The following is a 19,669-nucleotide window of genomic DNA, read 5'->3' as shown; positions in this document are numbered from 1 at the left end:
TCAGCAACTGGGGGTCCTCTGTCAACGTCACACAGTATTTTAAAACTATATCGCTGTTTTTAGGCAGTGGAGCAGAGGCTTAGTCTCTCTGTCAGAGCTATACTCTGCAGCTCACTCAATAAAGTTTGTCCACAGTGTGTGATTACTACTTCAGAACAGCTGTATGTTTGTGCATGTGCTTTTGGGGGATAGGTAGGTGTGCTAGCTGGTCTATAGATGACAGGGTAGGAAGGGTCCAGTTGTTCAACTGCCTTTGATCACGATGGGTTTCTAAAAAGAGCTTAAAATACGTGGAGAATTCCATAGTCTTGATTATCTTTGCTAATAAAGCCTAGATTATTTAAAAAACACCTGTTCATCGGACATTTCTCTTTTCTGTGCTATTTAAAGCTGCTTGTCTGGAGAATATTTCAGATGTTTCCAAATTAACTCTCTTAGGATCTTAATTGCTTTTCTATGGGAGACTGAATGGAGTCTATGTCATTTTGCTTTCAGCGCTGAGCGATGCCCAAGAGAGTGCCCTCATTGAGATAATCTTAGCAACTGTCCGAGAAGCTGCTGAAGGTCATCCTCCTGTGGGCAGAGGGGGCACCAAGAAAGTCAGTGGGAATGTTCTTCTGATTTACTGGTCATCTGTTCTTCCAAATGATCTTAGCAGCATATTTCTTTGCAGCAGGAAAACAGAATCATTGTTACAGGACTAACAGCCTGCATTCCTTTGAGCGAATGCAATGAGAACGTTTTTTTTTTAAGTTGGCTTTATCATTTCCATGAAATTTGTTGTGACTGCTCAGAAACATGTCTGAGTTAGCTGATGATTCATCACAACTTATCCGTTCTGTTCTTCTGTTCAGCTTCTGTTTTTCAGTCCTGATGTTAGGGCTTGAAATACAACAACAGTGCAGTGTTGTGACAGGAAATCCAGATGTATTATTTTTACCCCAAAGCAACTCCTTGTGAGGGCTAATACAAATGGCAGCCACAGTGTTGATGAAAGCTGGTATTCATTTTTCTCCTGAAAATGGCCCTTGTGGGCTGCTTTAAGTCAAGGTAAGGAAAAAAGATGGGCAACCTTCTTGTTTCTGTCACCCCTACCTTCCCCCCCCCCCCATCCTGAATTAAAGCAGCTGAGAGGAAATCCATTTCAGCAGGGAAGATGGTGTTTCAGGGGAGAGTATCATGTCCCCACTCCCAGGAATGTGATCAGGCCTCCCAGGAGTTGCTTTCTCAGGCCAAATAATACATCTGGATCTCCAGTCTCAGAGCTGCAGCATCACATTGAGAATGACCCTCAAGCACATTGTGATACTACGGGAGCCAAGAGATCTGCATAGTTTGTTCATAGTGGCTGGCAGTGCTGAACTCTTTCATGAGGGACTGATATGACTGGAATGTCCAGAGTTTTCTTTATCTTCATACTACTTTGCACATACTAGGATCCTTTTCAGACACAAAACAAAATTCTATTTTACAATATGAATTTCTCCCTGCTGATCAGCAGCCACTTAAAAAAAAAACATAACACCAAACACAAACATATCTATAATTAAACTTTTAAAGGAAGACTCACAGCATTGGATTTGTTCAAACCCTAATATTTTGCTTAATGCCAACTTTTAATGCTGCAGCTAGTTTAATTACGAATGCATGGCATATATTCTGCTGTAATAGGAACAATGTGTTTCACCTGCAGATCCTGTCCACCAAAGAGAAGAAGATACAAGTGGAAGATAGTATTAAAATCACTGAACATTTCATTGTGGTGCTTCCCCAGCTCTTGGCAAAGGTAAATGGGCAGCCATTTGAATGAATTCATATTAAATCATTTAGATTTCAGCAGTTTGCTCATATCCTGTTTTCCTTTACAGTATTCGGAGGATGTAGAAAAACTGACAAGCCTCCTGCAAATTCCACAGTATTTCTATTTGGACTTGTATGGTCCTGGACCTCTGGAAAAGGTGACGTTGTGTGTTTGCATGTGTTGGAGAGCTGGAGAGAGAATGTGGATTTGGATGCTAAAGAGGATGCTGGAAGTCAAATGAGAAATGCAGTGGTGTGCCCTGACATTGCAGAACTATTTGATTTGGGTAAACAAAAGGAACTAAACAAGAAACACTATTATATTCCAGTCCAGTAGCAGTTTAGAGACCAACTTTTGGATTTAATGGTAGAAAAATATTGAGGGTATTACTGCGGTTCTTGATTTCTCTCAATAACTTAGCTGGACAGAAATACAATGAAATCTTTTGTGGAAGCTGGCCAACCTACACTAATCTCCTAGTCACAGTACACTCAGTGGAGTGAGAAAAATTGTATATAAAAACTGCCAGGTGACAACAGCAATTATTTTCTTATTTTAAATAATAAGGTATATTGTCTTCTGTAGTAATAATGAATATGTTTACTTATATACCAGAAAACAGTCTAAGCACAATTGTTAACAGTAACTCTTTCTCTGAGTTAAAAAGCTGGTCTTAATAGATACACTTTCCCCCTTTTTGTTTACATAAAGTTAACCATCTGGTTCTGTCACATTGTTTCATTTTAATATTCACAATACACAAGCAGTGATTATAGCTTCTGACAGATAAAACTGAACATGAACAGAGAGAGATTTGGTCTAATCTCTCTCTCTCACGCACACAACCGGCTGTCAAAAGCTAATTGACAGAATGGAACACTCCCATCATGCATCACTTCAGTCACTAAGTTTGCATGCAAGGATGCAAAACAAGAATTCCAACGCAAACAAGATTTTTTTTGGGGGGGTGGGGTATCAGCTTTCAAGAATCGTTGCTCCTTTTGTCAAATACCTGATCTTGTTGATCTCGAAGTTGCTAATAGACTTGAAGCTAGCTGTTCTCCCACAGAGCAACACAGCTACTCTCTGAAAGAAAAAGGAGTGTACTGCAGAAATTGGTCCTCTAGAGGCCTACAATGTAGCCTTTAAGTAAAGCTGCCCTCAGCCATGGAGAAAATGTCCTGCCACTTTAATAGGGGCTTAATGTGTGGGAATGGGAAGCTGAGGCTTTTCATGGCATGGCAGTAAGTAACATTGCCTGGTAAATAACATCCTATCCAGTCTTTGTCCATGGGACAGAATTTTTTCCCCTCCAGGCAGTTAGCAGCCCTGTCCTGAAAGCAACTTTGCTGTAACTCAATGACCTGGATGGATATTCCATGACTGCCCTGCCTTGTGTTCCTTGTAGGAAAGACAGAAATGCATGTGCTTAAAAATGTGGTTAGATGGAAGTCACCAAAAATTGCTCTGACACCTTATTGAGCTGCTAATTACTGGTTTTATGGGTATTGCTGTGTAATAATATCTGGAGTTTTGCATTACGAACTCTGGACAAGGCCCTAATAAAAGGGAGAGAAATGGAGCCCCAGGGATATCATGGCAATTACTATTACCATGATATAGCCTGTCTGTGTCATTTCAGACATAAAATATCCCTGCCCTAGTGATGATTAAAGTCTGGGAAGAGACTCTCCATCTCTGTGTGGTTTGTTAGGGGGAAGGGCCCATGTGCTAGAACCTGATTCTTGCTCTTGGATCCATATTTCTTTTCTCATTTGTCTGAATGTGGTAGTGAATATACTGTCATCACCCCAAGTAGAATTGGGGCAAGCCCTACCGTATATTGCTCCTGCCCTTAGTGCTGTAAAGCGACCTAGGGCTGTACGCCAGGAAAAGGAGGCTGTCTTCCTCAGAAATGGGTCTTGCCCTTTGGGCCTCTTAGGGAAAAGGAGAACATTTGGCCGAAATTCAGAACATGACCTGTCAAGCTGATGGTGGTGCTCATCTGGAAGAGGAATGAAGCTGCTCTGAATCTGTCACTCAAGCTTTAATTTTAACTGTTCCCGATTTATAGCCCGTCAGATCCCTAGGAGCATGCTCGTGCAAAGTTCGAGTGACATGGGGCTGGTCTTGGGCATGCTGATTCAGCTGCGTAACAACAGTTGTCAACCTGTGATGATTTGCTTGCCGAACAGATGTGAGGACTTATCTGTACCTGTGCATAGATGGCCTCTTCCTGATGCGTATCACTTTTTCTCTGGGACAGAAGAAGAAGAAGAGTTGGTTCTTATATGCCGCTTTTCCCTACCCGAAGGAGGCTCAAAGCGGCTTACAGTCGCCTTCCCATTCCTCTCCCCATAACAGACACCCTGTGGGGTGGGTGAGGCTGAGAGAGCCCTGATATCACTACTCGGTCAGAACAGTTTTATCAGAGCCATGGCGAGCCCAAGGCCACCCAGCTGGCTGCATGTGGGGGAGTGCAGAATCGAACCCGGCATGCCAGATTAGAAGTCCGCACTCCTAACCACTACACCAAGCTGGCTCAGTTGCCTGAATGTGTGTCTGCATGTCATGGCGGAGAAATTTTGCATGTGACCTAGGACATGTGACAGTATTTCACCATTCTCTCTGTAAAATGGGTCACTTATTGTGGTTCAAGCAAATACAGTTGTAGTATTCTAAGCTACCCAATGTGTGAGTGGAGATTTGCACTGGGGATCTCAGTACTATGTCACTCACAACCATTTTGCCTTCTTTGCAGCACTTGGATGCATTGTTAAGAGAAGTGAAGGTCATTGTAATGGACCACAGTGACATGGATGTCCTGGAGGCTTGTTCCAGACTGTACTATATTCTTTGCAATGAAGAACTTCCAATATCTAACAAAGTGGCTCTTGCTAGAACTGAACTGGTGGATGAATTGGTGGCCAAACTAAATCAGCCCTTGGGATCATTTTTAAGTGAGGTATGCATGAGGTCAGCTGTAACGAGGAACAAAGTTAGTTTTTTGAAGCAAAATAGAAGTAAAAGGGTTTTTGTTTTCTGGTGGAAGGGCTAATTTGAAATGTACATTTTTTATGAGTGGAAGGGGAAGTAAAGACTAGAGCCCCAGTAGGTCTAGGATCTGGTGTAAACAGTTATATATTCCCACTCTCATGGAAGTGCACTGCATGACCTCAGACCACTCATTCTCTCAGCCTAATCTAGCCAACGAGGCTGTTATTGTGGGGATGAAACAGAAGAAGCGATAAGGATGTTGTAAGCCACTAACGCAGCCACCATGTAGTGGGTTTACTATCATTGCAATACAAGGATCCTCCTTGTCCCTTGTATTGTTCCACGGTACTGCAGATGGTGCCGTCAAGGTGTGTTTACTGTTTCTCCCTTACATCTTGCTAGCCATATCAAGAACTAGAATTGTGGGTGAGTGGCCCAGGGGAGGGCTGTGGTGCACACTCTCTTGCCACCTTGGAACGACTGAAGGTTATTCTTCTGGATTACATTTGGCAGCTGTGTGAGGAACGTGCTCGCACACAGTGAAATGGACTTATCACATGTGCTGGTTTATATATGGAATATAGCTTTATTTCCTATGCAGGAGTGAAATCAGTAGTAGGAATTTATCATGAGCTCAGTGGTCCAAAATCAGTGATTGTTTTAGATGTGCTTCTGTGTGTTTAGAAACCCTGCAGCAATAATTTCCCTGTTTCAGAACAATCTTGGTTTTCTGCCTGAAGTAATGAAAATTATATTTTGGTAGAACAGAGGTGTAAGAAAATAACAAAATGTAGCGTGCCTTCTACAGAGTGTAGAATGATTTCTGGATGTTCCACGTTTCATGTCCTGCTTCAAGCCTCTGTTTTTGAAGTTTGCATTCTAAACTGATGACTGCCTGTTATTCTAGATACAGAAAGAAATTTAATTTAAAGTGCAGATTATTTTGTAGATTAAACAGATTCTACCCTCCTCCTCCAATGCTGGGGCATTTAAAAGTCTCTGTGACTTTTAAAGTTTTGCAACTGGAGCCTGTTTTTTTTTTAAACCTCTTGTAAAAAATTTATATCTTAATAATATTTGCTTCCCCATCATTCTCTATCTGTGTGAGTATGGGAGGGCGTGCAGAAATACTTGAAAAGGTTTTCGTTGTTCTAAGAATACAAGGGCAGCTGTTGGAAGTATGAATAGCCTGCAGACTCACTTCAACGACAGCTGATCGACTGTGCCGTCGCTAACAGATGTCATTCCACCGTACAAGAGTTCATGCTGATAGGTTTTATTGACCTCTGAAGTACAGTAAATGTAGTGAGCCAAATTCACCCGCATTTATTTTGATAATGGATGATTCCACACCAATCCATACCTAGTTCATCCAGGGAGGTCAGCCAAATTCTACCCAAAGCAACCTCGTTTTGTGTACCAAACGAACAAATCTTTATTTATAGGATTAGTTTCAGGATTTGCCTTATCTTTTATTTCTGCATGCTTTGAGACTGTGTTTTATTCCATCCTCTATTTTAGCTTAGCAATTACCCTGTGAGATAGATTAGACGGAGAGGAAGTGGCTGGCTGAGCTTTGAGGCTTCTGTGGGGATTTGAATGTAGGTCCTAGTCTGAATAAGCAACCACTGCAAACACCACAGACTCTGAATGGGCAGAGAGGCAGGAGCTCAGAGCAGTTTTTAAAGGGAAGCACCAAATCATCTACCTCGCAGGTAAGTGTGCAGAAGTCCTTGTACAAGGCTATGTGGATATATCTGCCACTGTATGAATTCAGTTGCTGATCTCAGCACTAGGATTAGAAGTAGATCAGAGAACAAGATCTCTCTGCCCGCCTCCTAAAATTATGCACAATGAAACATAAGAACAAAGCCACCGCTCTTTCTGAGCTCCCTACTCAAATGGACCTGGTGAAGGGAGGATGTAGTCACTCCCCACAATCCAGCATGCACCAGTGAGGAATCTCGTCTGGGTGCATTCAGTCTACGCAGTCCTTGGTTGGCAGAGTAGGAGTGCACAAGCAGTGTTGGGGTCCTAGCACCTGGCGCCTCTCCATGCTGCCCTAGGAAGGGGTCTTCCCTGCAGTTGGGCATAGCTGTAAAATGAACAATTTCCACTGAATAAGAATAATGCAGAGGCAGCACAGTATGGGAACTGAGCAGATTTCAAGAGGCCCTTTACGTAATCTCAGGCCATATAGGTACCTGGAGCTGGGCCTGTTCCTGCACCAAGAGGACAGCAACCATTGCCACTATTAGCTGTTTGCCAGAGAGAAGCCCTTTTACGGTGTGTGAATGGGTGCTTCTGGGTAGTGTACATGGTAGGTAAGCGGGGCTGCTTGCAGGTCCCGTGTGTCTTGGCTTAATAACGTCTTTCATGGTTAAGAACTTAGTGCCAGCTTGCTACAAGACACTTGTTCAAACTCAGCTGAGTGTTTTCTCTTTTGTTCTTTGTACTGTGGTTTAGGGAGAAGGTCTCCATACAGAAGAAGGAATTCACTGTGGATACTCCACTTTGAGAAGAATAACTGCATTTCATAAGTAAGATACCTTTTATGATGGTTATTCACTTTCATTCATTTATCCATTCATTATATTTCTGTAACGTCCTTCCCCCATGGCCTCAGGTTTACAACATATTATAGAACATAATATGTTATAGAACATAATCACATCCATAAAAACGGTTACAAATTATTAAAATCATCACTTAGGAATATAATGCCTCCCTCAGGAGTGGGGAAGATGGTCAAGTGCCAATAAGATGTTTTGGTGACAATTGATGTTATATTCTTGTCCACCAATATATAGCTCTGTGTGTGAGTGTGTGTTTTTTGGGGGGGTCAGGAGCTTTGACGTTCTGTGGGACTCAGCTGTAGGCCAGGTAGAATAGCTCCATCTTACAGGCCCTGCAAAACTCTTCCAGGTCCCGCCGGGCCCTGATCTCACTCATGTGGTTGTTTCAGCAGCCCAGAGCTAAGGCTGAAAAGGCCTAGTTGAGGACATCTGGTTGAGAACATCTTTACCCTTCTGGGGTTGGTGATCTTCAGCAGGTTTTGTGAGCTAGAACAAAGGCTCCTTTGAGGGGTATAGGGGACAAGGCGTAGGACAGGTTTCATAGAATCAGGTTTGCTTAGAATAATGTTGCTTTATTTATAGAACCAAAACTGAAGAATAATAAAATATTATATTAAAATGTGAAATCACTGGGTGAAGCAGAAAAATACAGCAGCTTGAGATCTTGTTGTTAAAATGTCTTTGCAAATATAAGCTTTAGTGGCAGTGAAGCAGACTTGGGATCAGTAAATTGGTGTATTTCTTCCAGGTGGTTTATAATCATAATTAACAGATGCTGGTAGCACATTAATTCCATTTAATCTGAAATACTTGGGGTGCCTTGGAGAGAAAAGGTTGAGCAGGCATTGAGTATTAGTTATGCATTATCGCATAAGAATTGGGTTCTCTGAAATGTTGGTTTTCATTGTGCAAGGAGCTTCTTAGTGATCCATTGTACGGAGGCTGAAATCACTTTGTATGTCAACATGGCACTGGGCTTCCTGAACCAATACTTTTGCCTCTATATTGATAAGGTGAGCTTATAAAGCTGCCTTATACTGTCTCAGACCCTTGGTCCAGCTGGTTCGCAGTGGCTCCCCAGGGTATCAGACAGAAAAAGACGTTCCTCAGCATCTGCTTTCTGGAATCCTTTAACTGTAGATACTAGGGTTTGATCCAAATGCTGGCAGGGACTCATGGGAATGGTACTCCATGGACATCTGGTGGGCTGCAGTTTGACTACCCCTGTTCTAAATGAAAGCATGTGTTTGACCACTGAGCCCCAAGATCAGCAGAGTTGGATGGTTTCCCAGAGGCTAGACTTTCTTGGGGAGGGGGAATCGCTCATCCAAGTAGTAAGCAGGGCTGACCCTGCTTAACTTCCAAGATCTCATAAGATTGGGCTCACTGGGTGTATCCATTACCTATTATTAAATTGATCTATTTCATATTTACTTTCCCGAGATAATTTAAAAAAATGTCATCTGATTAAACCCACATTTCATAATGAAGATTAAGAGCCTCTCTCCTTCCAATTTTCTTGATTTAACATTTTTTATAAGGAACAAATGAAAGTTTGGCGCTTTTTTTTTTTCTTGGAGAACTTTTTTGCCATGGCTGCTTGGAAGTCCCCATAGTAACACTTCCTTTCCTTTTGGACTTTAGTGCCCATGATCTCTCCAAGTGGAATCTCTACGGCAAGATGTCTGAGCTGCTTGTTTTTGAGGTGGAACACAGTCGCTTATCTGTTCAGGTAACTGTAATATTGTTTTAAAACAGAAAGTATTCCAGCTTTCCAAAACATTCCTTGTTTCAAGCATCCTAAAAAATTACACGAGACCACATTTAGCTGTATGTGCATAATTAATTTTTTTTTTTTTTGCTGCTGGGGTGGGTGGGTAGGTGGTTGCATTCTTGGTTCTGCATAATTGAGATTGCCAAACTAAACCTTTGTGATTCACATGTTTATATAATTGTATGATGAGGACCCTGTCTTTATTTTTATTTCACAGATTATTTTGCCTGCTTTACAGTGTGCTTATTTTGCACTTCTCTGGCAGCTAACTTCTGTGGCAAAGAAGCCGCCTTCCAAGGTTAGCTCTTGATGCAGAAAAAGTTTGTCAAACCTCCTTTCTGTTCATATTTGTTGGCTAGCTTTGGAGCCTCCAAAGCCGTAGGGTTTGCAGACACATGAGTGCCTCACATTGGAAGCAAGAGATCAGAATACGACATATGAAACAAGGCCTTGCACATCTTATCATAAGCTCAGTCTCCAGAAAATGTTTGATCTGTGGGAAGAAAACACAGTTGCCTATTTTCTTTCAGGTCCTGGCAATACATGAAAAACCAATCTTAGATGGTGGAAGCCTTCCTAATGGACCCACCTTATGTAACTATTAGCACGTTCAGACCAATGGTAAACTGTTGACCCCCTAGGCCTCATCCCTATCGGAAGCAAAAAATACTCTCAAGGAATAGAGTATGTACATGGAATTCAAGGATGGGGTGGGTGGACAGAGGAATTAAATTGTGCTGTTTCATATGGTTTTACAGAGATCTCCCTGCAGCCTTTCTTCATTTGGGAAGGCTTGCTTTATTTTATTTGCACTTTGAGAGAACCATTTGTTTAAAGTACCTGTTTTTACTAAGAATAATAGTTATACGACGTATTCTGTGCGGCTATTTGATTCTTCTCCCGTCCTCTTTTAAAGGAAAAGCTCTTTGTTCTGAAAACACATCTGAGGCATTACTGCCATATTTGCTCCTGCTACTTCAGCCACAGCAACAGAGAAGTTCGTGAGAAGGTATTTTGCAAACACTTTAATTTTACTTTTCTGTTCAGATTCAGGCGCGAAGGAAGTGCGCCTAGCCTCGACCAGAGCCAGGGCTTTTTCAGTCCTGGCCCCTACCTGGTGGAATGAGCTCCCGGGTGATCTGCGGGCCCTGCGGGATTTGTCAGCTTTCCGCAGGGCCTGTAAAACGGAGCTCTTCCACCAGGTCTATGGTTGGGGCTGGGGTCAGCGAATCAGGGACATCGCTCCCCCTTTAGGAGTTGGAGTGTACGCTACTCCCCTATCCTTTCCTCTTCACCTCTTTAATAATTGGGGGAGGGATGGGATTTTTAGCCGTCATGTTAGTAGATTGATGTTTTAATGAGAATTTTAATGGGGTTAGTTGTTGTGACCCACCTTGAGCCTGTCGGGAGAGGCGGGAAATAAATCTAATAATAATAATAATAATAATAATAATAATAATAATAATAATAATATTCTGTATGGAGATAAGTGTTGTGTATACATACAAAAAAGGCATGCTTTGGGAGACTATAATCAGGGAGGTTATATTTATTTATTTATTTATTTATTTCTATTTTGTTATGTTTCCATGCGGAGGTGGCAGAAAGGACTGAACCACTTCAGACCAACCGGCAGGGATGGGATCATGTTTTCGAATGCTTTCTTGGGGTTGGGATCATATTTTCGAATGCTTTCTTGAGCAAAAGCAACAAGAAATCCTACAAATAGAAAATTAGCACAGGAGGTAAAAAGTTGGGCTAGGATCTTTCTTCTCAGTGTGCTTTTAAGTTACCTTCATTTTTTAAATGTGAGCATCTCAGTTAAAAAGGGTAGGCCTATCTGAGATCTAAAGTGGCATTGTCTTTCTAGCCCCTTATTCTGCTGCATGTGTGGATTCATCCTCGGTCTTTATGAAGCAGAGAAGCAGGTTGCTGGGTGTGGAGAAGAGTGCATAGCAACAAAGAAGTAGACATGAACAGGGCATCATTACAAAACTGCACTCTCATAGCCCAGTTCCTGGGATTAACACGACTATAGTATTTGTTTATTTAGATATTTATATCACACTTTGCTCCTCAGTGGGGGCCTGGTGCACTTCCAACATTGTTCTCCATCCATTTTATCCTTACAACAACCACCCTGGGGCTGAGAAAAGGTCACTGGCCCATTCCTCTTTAGTACTTTGCTTAACAAGCACAAGCATAAGTCTCTATCACCTGTGGTCACTAAGGGTCACAAAATGTCTTTTGGGAGGGACCCAATGACAAAGGCTTGCTGATTCAAGCTTTACTAATTCTTTTTCTTGGTTTTTTACTCCAATGCACAATCCAAACCAGGCCTGCCAATTGGTAAGATAATTTGATTGGAGCATATACCTTGCATCCAGTTCCAGATTTCAGGGCCACCTCTGGAAGCAGATGCAGTAGAAAAAGCCATATTAAATTATCAAACGCTTTCTCTGCGTCCAAAAATGAAAATGCTGTGTTCTTTCTTTTCTTGTTCCCAAATTCAATTGCATCTATTATGAATTGTATATTATCTTTCATATGCCTCAATTCTTTTTGTTGCCCGTCACTGTAGGCTTTCCTGGTACTTTGTGACTTTCTGATGATTGTGAGTCATCAAGCTACAAGTGATGATGGAACTCTTGGGGTTCTAGAATATTTTCCCGGTGAGACTCTTCAGTCCAAACTGCTGCTGTTTATTCAGGATCACATTTTCACAGAGGAAGAAGACAAAGCCAAAGGTCAGCAATATTTTTCAACAGGAAAGTAGCCGTGCTTTGCTGTTCTCTGCAGTTTACAGCATTGATCTCTATCCGCCCCCATCAAGGTATATAACTGGATTAGTTTCCCAGCTGTTGATACATTAAAGCCTCCTCAACATTCATTTGGCCTTGTTTTTATTGATCTGTGTTGGTGGAAGTAGCAAGTGAGTAGTTAGCAGCACCATCATAACACTCTTGTGATCTCAAAAGGCAAAGAAACGGGTCCTGTTCTTTTTCAGGGTAAGATTATATTTTAACATGACACGTTAATGTGACCCATAACCAAAATTTTTACCATAGACTTGGCAGAAGAAGAGGAGAGGAAAAAGGATGGCCAGAAACTGGATATCTTGCAAATGAAGCGATGCCTCCTTGCAGCTTATTGCAAGTTAATCATCCATAATGTTATTGAGATGACTGCAGCTGCTGAAATCTATAAGCATTATATGAAGGTAAATTAAGAATCCTAATCATGCAGTCTACCAAATGCTGTAAAATAGATTTCTATGGGATAAGTGATTGTATGCACAGCCATTCAGCCTTGGGATAAGTGATTGTACGCACAGCCATTCAGCCTTATGAATACTCAGTTATATCTTGTACGTGACTTGTGATTGGTACGGATGAATAGATCGTGTGTTCAATGTCCAGCTGCTTCTGGAGGCTTATTTAATGTGATGTTCAACTGGGTGTCATCAGCATATTAATGCGTGCCCAATCCAAAACTGAGGATAATCTCGGTCAGTCCTGTTCCATAGATTTTTAGGATACATGGGCAACAATATTGAACTGTGTGGAAATGAGCACAAGAGCTCCCATGCTGTGGAAGTCAGATAATTAATAATCACTTTGCATATGGTCAAATAAAAATGCAAAAGCCTTTTAATACCATGCCTCTGATACCAGTGCCCTGTGTAAGCCTGTTAGAAACTACTTCGGCATTATTGTCCTTATAAGTAGCCATACATATTTTGTTACTTGTCATTAAATGTTGTCATTTTGAATGTTGTATTCATGGATATTGCTGTCTTTTGGCATGAGATAATACCTTTTCTCCCTTGCCCTTTAACAGGCTTATAATGATTTTGGAGATATAATTAAAGAAACCTTGAGCCGGACCAGGCACAATGACAAAATCCAAAGTGCAAAGACGTTGATCCTCAGTTTACAGCAGGTGAGATTATTATCTTTCTAAGGAACCTTGTTATGGTTATATGGTTATAAAAGTATTTTGGGTAGCCAGAAAATGGAATTCTGATTCCTCCCCCCAAATGCAAAATGTGATGCTTTACTGTATTGTTTCTGCCTGGCTGTTTATGTCTTGTTTGCATGGAATGTAGTGTGTCATCTCAGTTTTCACTAGAAACAAGACAAATGGTTGTCCCCAGGTCTGTATCCAGCCTTCATTGTGTGCACTGCAGAGCTTTCCTGTGTTCTTCTCAATGTTCACATCCCCTTTTGAACTCCAGAAAAAGCACTTTTGGAATAGTAGTGTGTGTGTGTGTGTGTGTGTGTGTGTGTGTGTGTGTGTATGAACAACTGGAGAGGATTGGGGCACTGGATTGAGAAGGGCCAAGAGGGTGAAATTGCTCATCCTTCTTTTTTGGCAACCATCTCTCTATTGAGGGGAAGGTAATGATTTAATCCTCTTGTCCTTGCTCATTCCAGCCTGCTACACACAACACACAACTCACATGTCTGTTCTTCTACATGATTCCTGGGAATTATCTTTCTGGAATTCAGAAGGAGCTTCAGGGAAACAGTGTGCTTCTCATGCTTTGATATTTGGATACAAACTAGTTAATATGATGTATTCACTCCTTTCCCTTGTGGCCAAGTTCTCTAGCTGTCTTCTATCTAGGTCTCACAGCCAGCTTACAGTGTGGAATTCTTGGGATTGCATCTCCTGACATTATTTGTCTATAATTTAGAAGAAGAAGAGAAGAGTTGGTTCTTATATGGCGCTTTTCCCTACCCGAAGGAGGCTCAAAGCGGCTTTCAGTTGCCTTCCCATGCCTCTCCCCACAACAGACACCCTGTGGGGTGGGTGATGCTGAGAGAACCCTGATATCACTGCTCGGTCAGAACAATTTTATCAGTGCCATGGCGAGCCCAAGGTTACCCAGTTGGTTGCATGTGGGGAAGTGCAGAATCGAACCTGGCATGCCAGAATAGAAGTCCGCACTCCTAACCACTACACCTAACTAGCTTTAAAAGCAGCCATGAGGTGGGTGATGTGGATTGGGACTAGAAGGGGACTTAACTGTCCCCATTATATTAGCCATGGTAGCGCAAACATGCTACCCTTAACAGTTGCCTGGGATGGGGGGCTATTTCTGTTAAGGGCATGAAATTGGGGGGGGGGTATTAATATCTTCTTCCCCCAACTCCAAGGCCCTAATTCAAATCAAGGTTCACCCTGAAATCCTTCTGAATGTTTTAAATATGACATTAGATTCATAGAATCACAGAATCATAGAGTTGGAAGGGCCATACAGGCCATCTAGTCCAACCCCCTGCTCAATGCAGGATCAGCCTGAGACATTGAGACATGCAGTCATGGTTCTGTCATGAAATGTGCTGTCTGCTTCTACAAAGAGCAAATCCCTTCACATAGAAAGTAGATTCTCATTTTCCGTGTGGAGGCATGGGAGGGTGTCAGAAAAACATTGCCAGCCCAGATTCAATCTTACTACCTCAGACTGGGCCCCAGAGGCCTGGCTGGTGCAGCTTTGATTCAGCTGCCCATCCCAGGAAGCAGCAATGAATGCAATATTTACTATACACAGCTAGTCTATCTTGTGATCAGTTCAGCAAGCTTTCATGTCACCCCCCGAGCTTCATTCAGCACATGCCCCTTTGGATGGCTGATATGTGAGTCCAGTGGATTTCACACACGTTGTCAAGAGCTTAGGAAGATCCGTGACCCATCCCCTGAAATATGAGATAAGAAGAGGCTCAGCAGCATTTTGTGAGCTGCGCTCTGCTCATATAGCCAGAAGTCTATGTTTACATATCACATAGGCAACCAGCCCAGTTGTGGGTGTTGGTTGACCTTGAAAGCTTGCAGATCAAAGCATGCTAAACCCACCTGACCAATTTGTTCATAAAAATGGAGCAGGCATGTTACTTTGCTTTTTTCTGCCTGTCCTTGGGTGACTAGCTAGGCAGGTGGTGTTGCTGAGACACTGAATAAATATTGGCTCACTTAATTGCTTTAGTTAATTCATGCTTCTTACCTAACTCCCCAAACCAATCAAATTGTGAAAGCTTTCTTCTCTGTAGATGTCTTATCTAGACTATGAAGCTGTTCCCAAGATAGCAAGGTCTTGAAGTGTTTCCAAGCACAAGCTGGAGCTTGGACTCACTTGAAGGTACACCCGATGAAGTCCATAGTCATGGGCCAGTTACTGAACTCATCTTGGCATGGGCTTTGCTGTTTAAGAGCTAACTCACTCTTTACGTGGCAAATGCTTTCACAGCAGATATGAACTTGGGAACTGGTGCCATACCTGGCTCCCCATGCATATATGGATGCATTTTTCACCTCCACGCATTTGCAGTGTTTACTGAGAGATAAGCAGCGATGGTAGACACAGTGTAAAGTGCTCTCTCTGTTAGTCTGATGCAACACAAAAGGAGTCCTCGGACTCCTTGAAGACAGATTTATTGTAACAGAAACTTTTCATCTCCTAGGGTCCCACTTCAGGGCTTATCAGGGTGAATCTGGAAAAAATTGTCAAGAGATAGATGAAAAGAAACGTAAGAATGAGGGGCTGCAAAAAAACACCAGAGGGTAGGGAGAGACAAGCAGATCTATACATTCCAAATTCCTCCACCTTCCAGAATTCTATAAGTGCACAAGGGTTTGAGAAAGCCAGTGGAGAACCCCCTACATCTTCTGCCTTCTAGCTGACTCTTTGCCACTCTCAACATCCTTTGCCTCCTCTGGCACGTTCAGGTCCCACCAGGGATTGTCTTTTCCTTATCTGTGGTTTTGTATTTGCTGCTTTCATGATTAGCAGAACTGACTGTGTTTACTATTTGATAGGGTTATATATGTACTTCTCTCGCATTGATGCCCAAAGAAGCAGGAAGAGTTCTCTCTAAGCTGATCACACAACTGCATATCATTGGCTGCCAACATGGTTTTTCGGCTTGCAGTGGAGAACCAAATTAGGGACGTGTGTGTGGATTTAGCTTTGGTGCTTGCTGTTTCTGTCCAGTCTCACTCCTCTCCTCCCTCAGCTGCTTACAGTCTGGTTGGGTTCCATATGAGTATTTACAAAGATCCAATATTCTGTAGATTTGTTTGCCTCAGCCTTCTTTATCTAGAGTAATCAAGGTTTTAGTACATGCATTTTATTATATGTGCATGTTTTTATTGCAGGTAGTTGTACACTACATTTTAATGCTGCTGTTCTTCCAAGGAACTCGGAGCAGCCTACAGAGATTATTCCTGCTTCACCATGATCCTGTGAGGCGAGTTAAGCTAAGAAGGAATGATTGTACAAGGTCATACAGTGACCATGGCTCAGTATGGATTTGAACCCAGATCTCCCAAGGGCTTAGTTCTCTAACCACTAGACAATCACTGGCCCTCTACACGTGACATGCTTTCAGATATGTCTAATGTAGAAGACTATTCTGTACATATCTGAAGGAAGACATCCCCTGATCTCTTTATCTTAGGGAGCACTGAGAGGGTTTCTTGTCCTTGCAGCAACTGAGAAGTTTGGAGTGTCAGTGTCTTAATCAAGCTTTGCATGTATTTTGACCTTCCCTCCCACTGATTTGCAGCTGCAGTGCTCAGATGCTTGTTCAGCTTGGTGAGATTCTTAAAATATATAACCAGATTCCTGGATAAGGGTATGCTTAGCAGCATCCTGTTCAAAGGATTTACCAGTTGTATGACAAGTATGTCCTCCTAGGGCTTTTTTATTGCTTGGAAAATTGTATGTCATGTCTGTGGTTTGCAGCTGTTTCAGAAGCATGTTGGAAGCCAGGACGGCGGCAGCACGGACACTTCCTCTGCCTCCTTTAACAACATTAAAGAACTTGCACGCCGCTTTTCCTTGACATTTGGTTGGGACCAAGTGAAAACTCGGGAATCTGTAGCCATGATACACAAGTATGTCCCAAGTATATGCTGTCCTTTTGCCATTCCATTGGTCCGTTATCTTCATTATAAGCCTTCATTTTCTCTTTGCCTTTCTTCTTTGCCTCTGCTAAAAGAGAAGGTATTGAATTTGCCTTTCAAGGAGCAGCTGGAGTGGAAGGGAAAGGCCTGCCTCCCAATCTAAACTTCCTGATCATCCTCAGTGAATTCTCCAATAAGCTTCTCAAGCCTGACAAAAGACTTGTGTAAGTTTCAGTAGCGGGCGTTCATTGCTTCAAGCAGGGGGAATCAATACTCTTCAGTGCTGGGCCAGGATAGAAGTCTCTGTGGTATCGAAAGAGGGCAAAAGGTAAAGGAAAGGTGTAAATGGGCATTAGTACAGCTCCTGCTTACCATTTTGTCATGTGCATGTTTCTGCTTGGATGGAGTGAATGACAGTGCAGGATTCCTCCAGAGACAGCTGTTTCTGTCCTGCTTCCCTATCCTGTAGCAGAGGAGACAAACTGCAGAGAGTTCCCCGTGGCTTGATTTAGAACATTCTGCCGCTGGTATATATAACGCAAACACTCTTTGCATGTTCCTCTGGTGGTTTTACATTATACAATGTGGAAAGGTGTTGGAACACAGCAGTATGGCAATTGGCCCCACATGCTGATGGGCAGCTGTTATGACAAGGCGCTGCTGTAGCTCTTCGGAATTAATCATTACTAGTTCTTGGAGGGGGAACTGGTTTGAATACTACCACAATAATATATGCCCTGTACTGGTTAGCCTGGTCTCAAAACTAAGCAGGGTCAGCCATGGTTAGTGCATGGAAGGCCAGGAAGGATTACTTGAACCAAAGGAGGTGACAGCAAGCCCACCTCTGTTTGTGTCTTGCCTGGAGACCCCTACGTGATTGCTGTGACACGATACTTCTCACCACAATAAGATACTGTAGTAAGTTATCACTTTTGAACCCTGGACTAAATGTCTTAGTTATGGGCATTTTGAAAGTTTGCCAATTTTTCCTAAATGGCTTGTCTGTTGATGGATGGGTTCTCTTGATCGTGAACTAGAGCAAATCTTAGCAATTTTTGTGGGAACTGTCAGGGAAAAGCACCTGATCTTTCAGTTGCATGTATTCTCTCTTTCTGTGTCCAGGTACAGTTACTTGCTGAGGTATGTACCTGATCCATCACTTTCTAGAGCAGATTCCTGGCACTCCTTGGGCTGGTACAGGACCTCTTTGCTGGCCAGTGAAGAAGAAGAGGGTTCTGCTGCCAGCAGCTTCAACGAGTGGCGGCCCGTGAGTGTTCCTAAGACACCATTTAAAAGGAAATTTTCTGAAGGTAAACCAGTCTGACTATTTTGTGTTTGATTACCTATGTGGATGTATATTTTCATGGCACTGACAATAATTCCTTAATATGTTTGGCCACCCCTCATCATTATCATCGGCCTCACCAACACGTACTTTGTTGGTTGCTGCAGGGTCACTTGTGCATCCCTTAGAAGATCCAGGCAGAGATCACAAAAAGATCTGTTGTAGGGTTCTTGGTCCATCCCTCCCCAAAACTTTCACATCTTAAGAGTTTCTCCTGTGCTGCTTTGCTGATAACGTAGATTCTGGTGCTCTTCGGATTCCTTCTGTTTCTAGGACAGAACATTGTAGTGTGCTGGAGTGGGTGGGATTGTTCAGGCTATTTTTCATTACTCAGAAGTAGCTCTCATTAAAGAATGAAATTGGTGACCCCAGTTATTAGTCTACGGGTAAGACCACACATGACTGAGATTCTCCATACTAAAGGAAATTCTTCTACACAGAAAAACTGAAAGGATTTAGCCTCCTTTGAGATGCTAGCTCTCCATGTGGAGGGATTTTTTTTCCATGGAGGTTTTAAGTTGCACGAGCCTAGAGATGCAAATGGTCCAGCCCAGACATTACCAGTATGAAAACAAGAGCAAGCTCAGTCAAAGATACAAGCATAGTGATAACAGGCAGTGGGGGGTTGGATTGTTTTCAAAGTAAAGGCTACAGGAGAGAGTCATATTACAATTTGCAATATGTGAGAGGATGGGAGTAGATGTGTCTTTCATTGAAATCTGTACTATTAGGCATATAAAAATTAATGAACTTTTACATTGAATGAGTTGCTTATCATGGCTTGGATTTACAGATCCATACACCAAAGTACTTCTAGGCCATTCTTTTTTCTGCCGTATTTCCTGAACTCTCAAAAACATCTATTGGAATGTGTGATGGGCTGGGGGAAGGGTGCTGTTCAGTGTGGTACGAGGAGTGCATTGTGAAAAGTTGGCTGCTACCTACATGTTACACGTTTCCCTCATGATGGTCTACAGCAGGGGTTCTCAACCTGGGGGTCGGGACCCCTTTGGGGGTCAAACACTTGCATAATTTTAGGGTTGGGGTCACCACAACATGGGGAACTGTATTAAAGGGTCGCGGCATTAAGAAGGTTGAGAACCATTGGTCTACAGGCTGGGTTGAGATGAAAGAAGCATTCTTGAATTTCCCTGGTCCTTTGGTGTATATGGGCCTAATTCAGAATGGGCCTGCAGGAACCTAGACCCTCTTATTCCTGCAGAGCTTTCCTGAATTGATCTTGGGTTGCTGCTGTTTGCTTTGATGGG

The 19,669-nt window shown here is 42.5% G+C and overlaps 1 protein-coding gene across 8 annotated transcripts in view; it reads left to right on the top strand.

The window, feature by feature from the left end:
* LOC143840180 (cohesin subunit SA-2-like) overlaps positions 1–19,669 on the top strand; it is a 61,626-nt gene that overhangs the window by 39,394 nt on the left and 2,563 nt on the right. For 7 of the 8 annotated variants that reach the window (XM_077343363.1, XM_077343370.1, XM_077343365.1 and 4 more), the window contains 14 exons: positions 496–599; positions 1,694–1,786; positions 1,869–1,958; positions 4,563–4,766; positions 7,265–7,338; positions 9,019–9,106; positions 9,366–9,446; positions 10,065–10,157; positions 11,730–11,895; positions 12,217–12,368; positions 12,989–13,090; positions 16,896–17,047; positions 17,152–17,280; positions 18,179–18,366. In XM_077343363.1, coding sequence (XP_077199478.1) covers positions 496–599; positions 1,694–1,786; positions 1,869–1,958; positions 4,563–4,766; positions 7,265–7,338; positions 9,019–9,106; positions 9,366–9,446; positions 10,065–10,157; positions 11,730–11,895; positions 12,217–12,368; positions 12,989–13,090; positions 16,896–17,047; positions 17,152–17,280; positions 18,179–18,366 — 1,716 coding nt within the window. Of the gene's footprint in view, positions 1–495; positions 600–1,693; positions 1,787–1,868; positions 1,959–4,562; positions 4,767–7,264; positions 7,339–9,018; positions 9,107–9,365; positions 9,447–10,064; positions 10,158–11,729; positions 11,896–12,216; positions 12,369–12,988; positions 13,091–16,306; positions 16,876–16,895; positions 17,048–17,151; positions 17,281–18,178; positions 18,367–19,669 lie in introns of those variants that run through there. The other variant, XM_077343371.1, reaches the window with a different exon arrangement.

Source organism: Paroedura picta, chromosome 6, assembly GCF_049243985.1.
Source record: "Paroedura picta isolate Pp20150507F chromosome 6, Ppicta_v3.0, whole genome shotgun sequence".
In the NCBI taxonomy this organism is placed as follows: Eukaryota; Metazoa; Chordata; class Lepidosauria; order Squamata; family Gekkonidae; genus Paroedura; species Paroedura picta.
The sequence above is the reverse complement of the archived record's forward strand: the minus strand, read 5'-3'. Positions and strand labels throughout refer to the sequence as shown.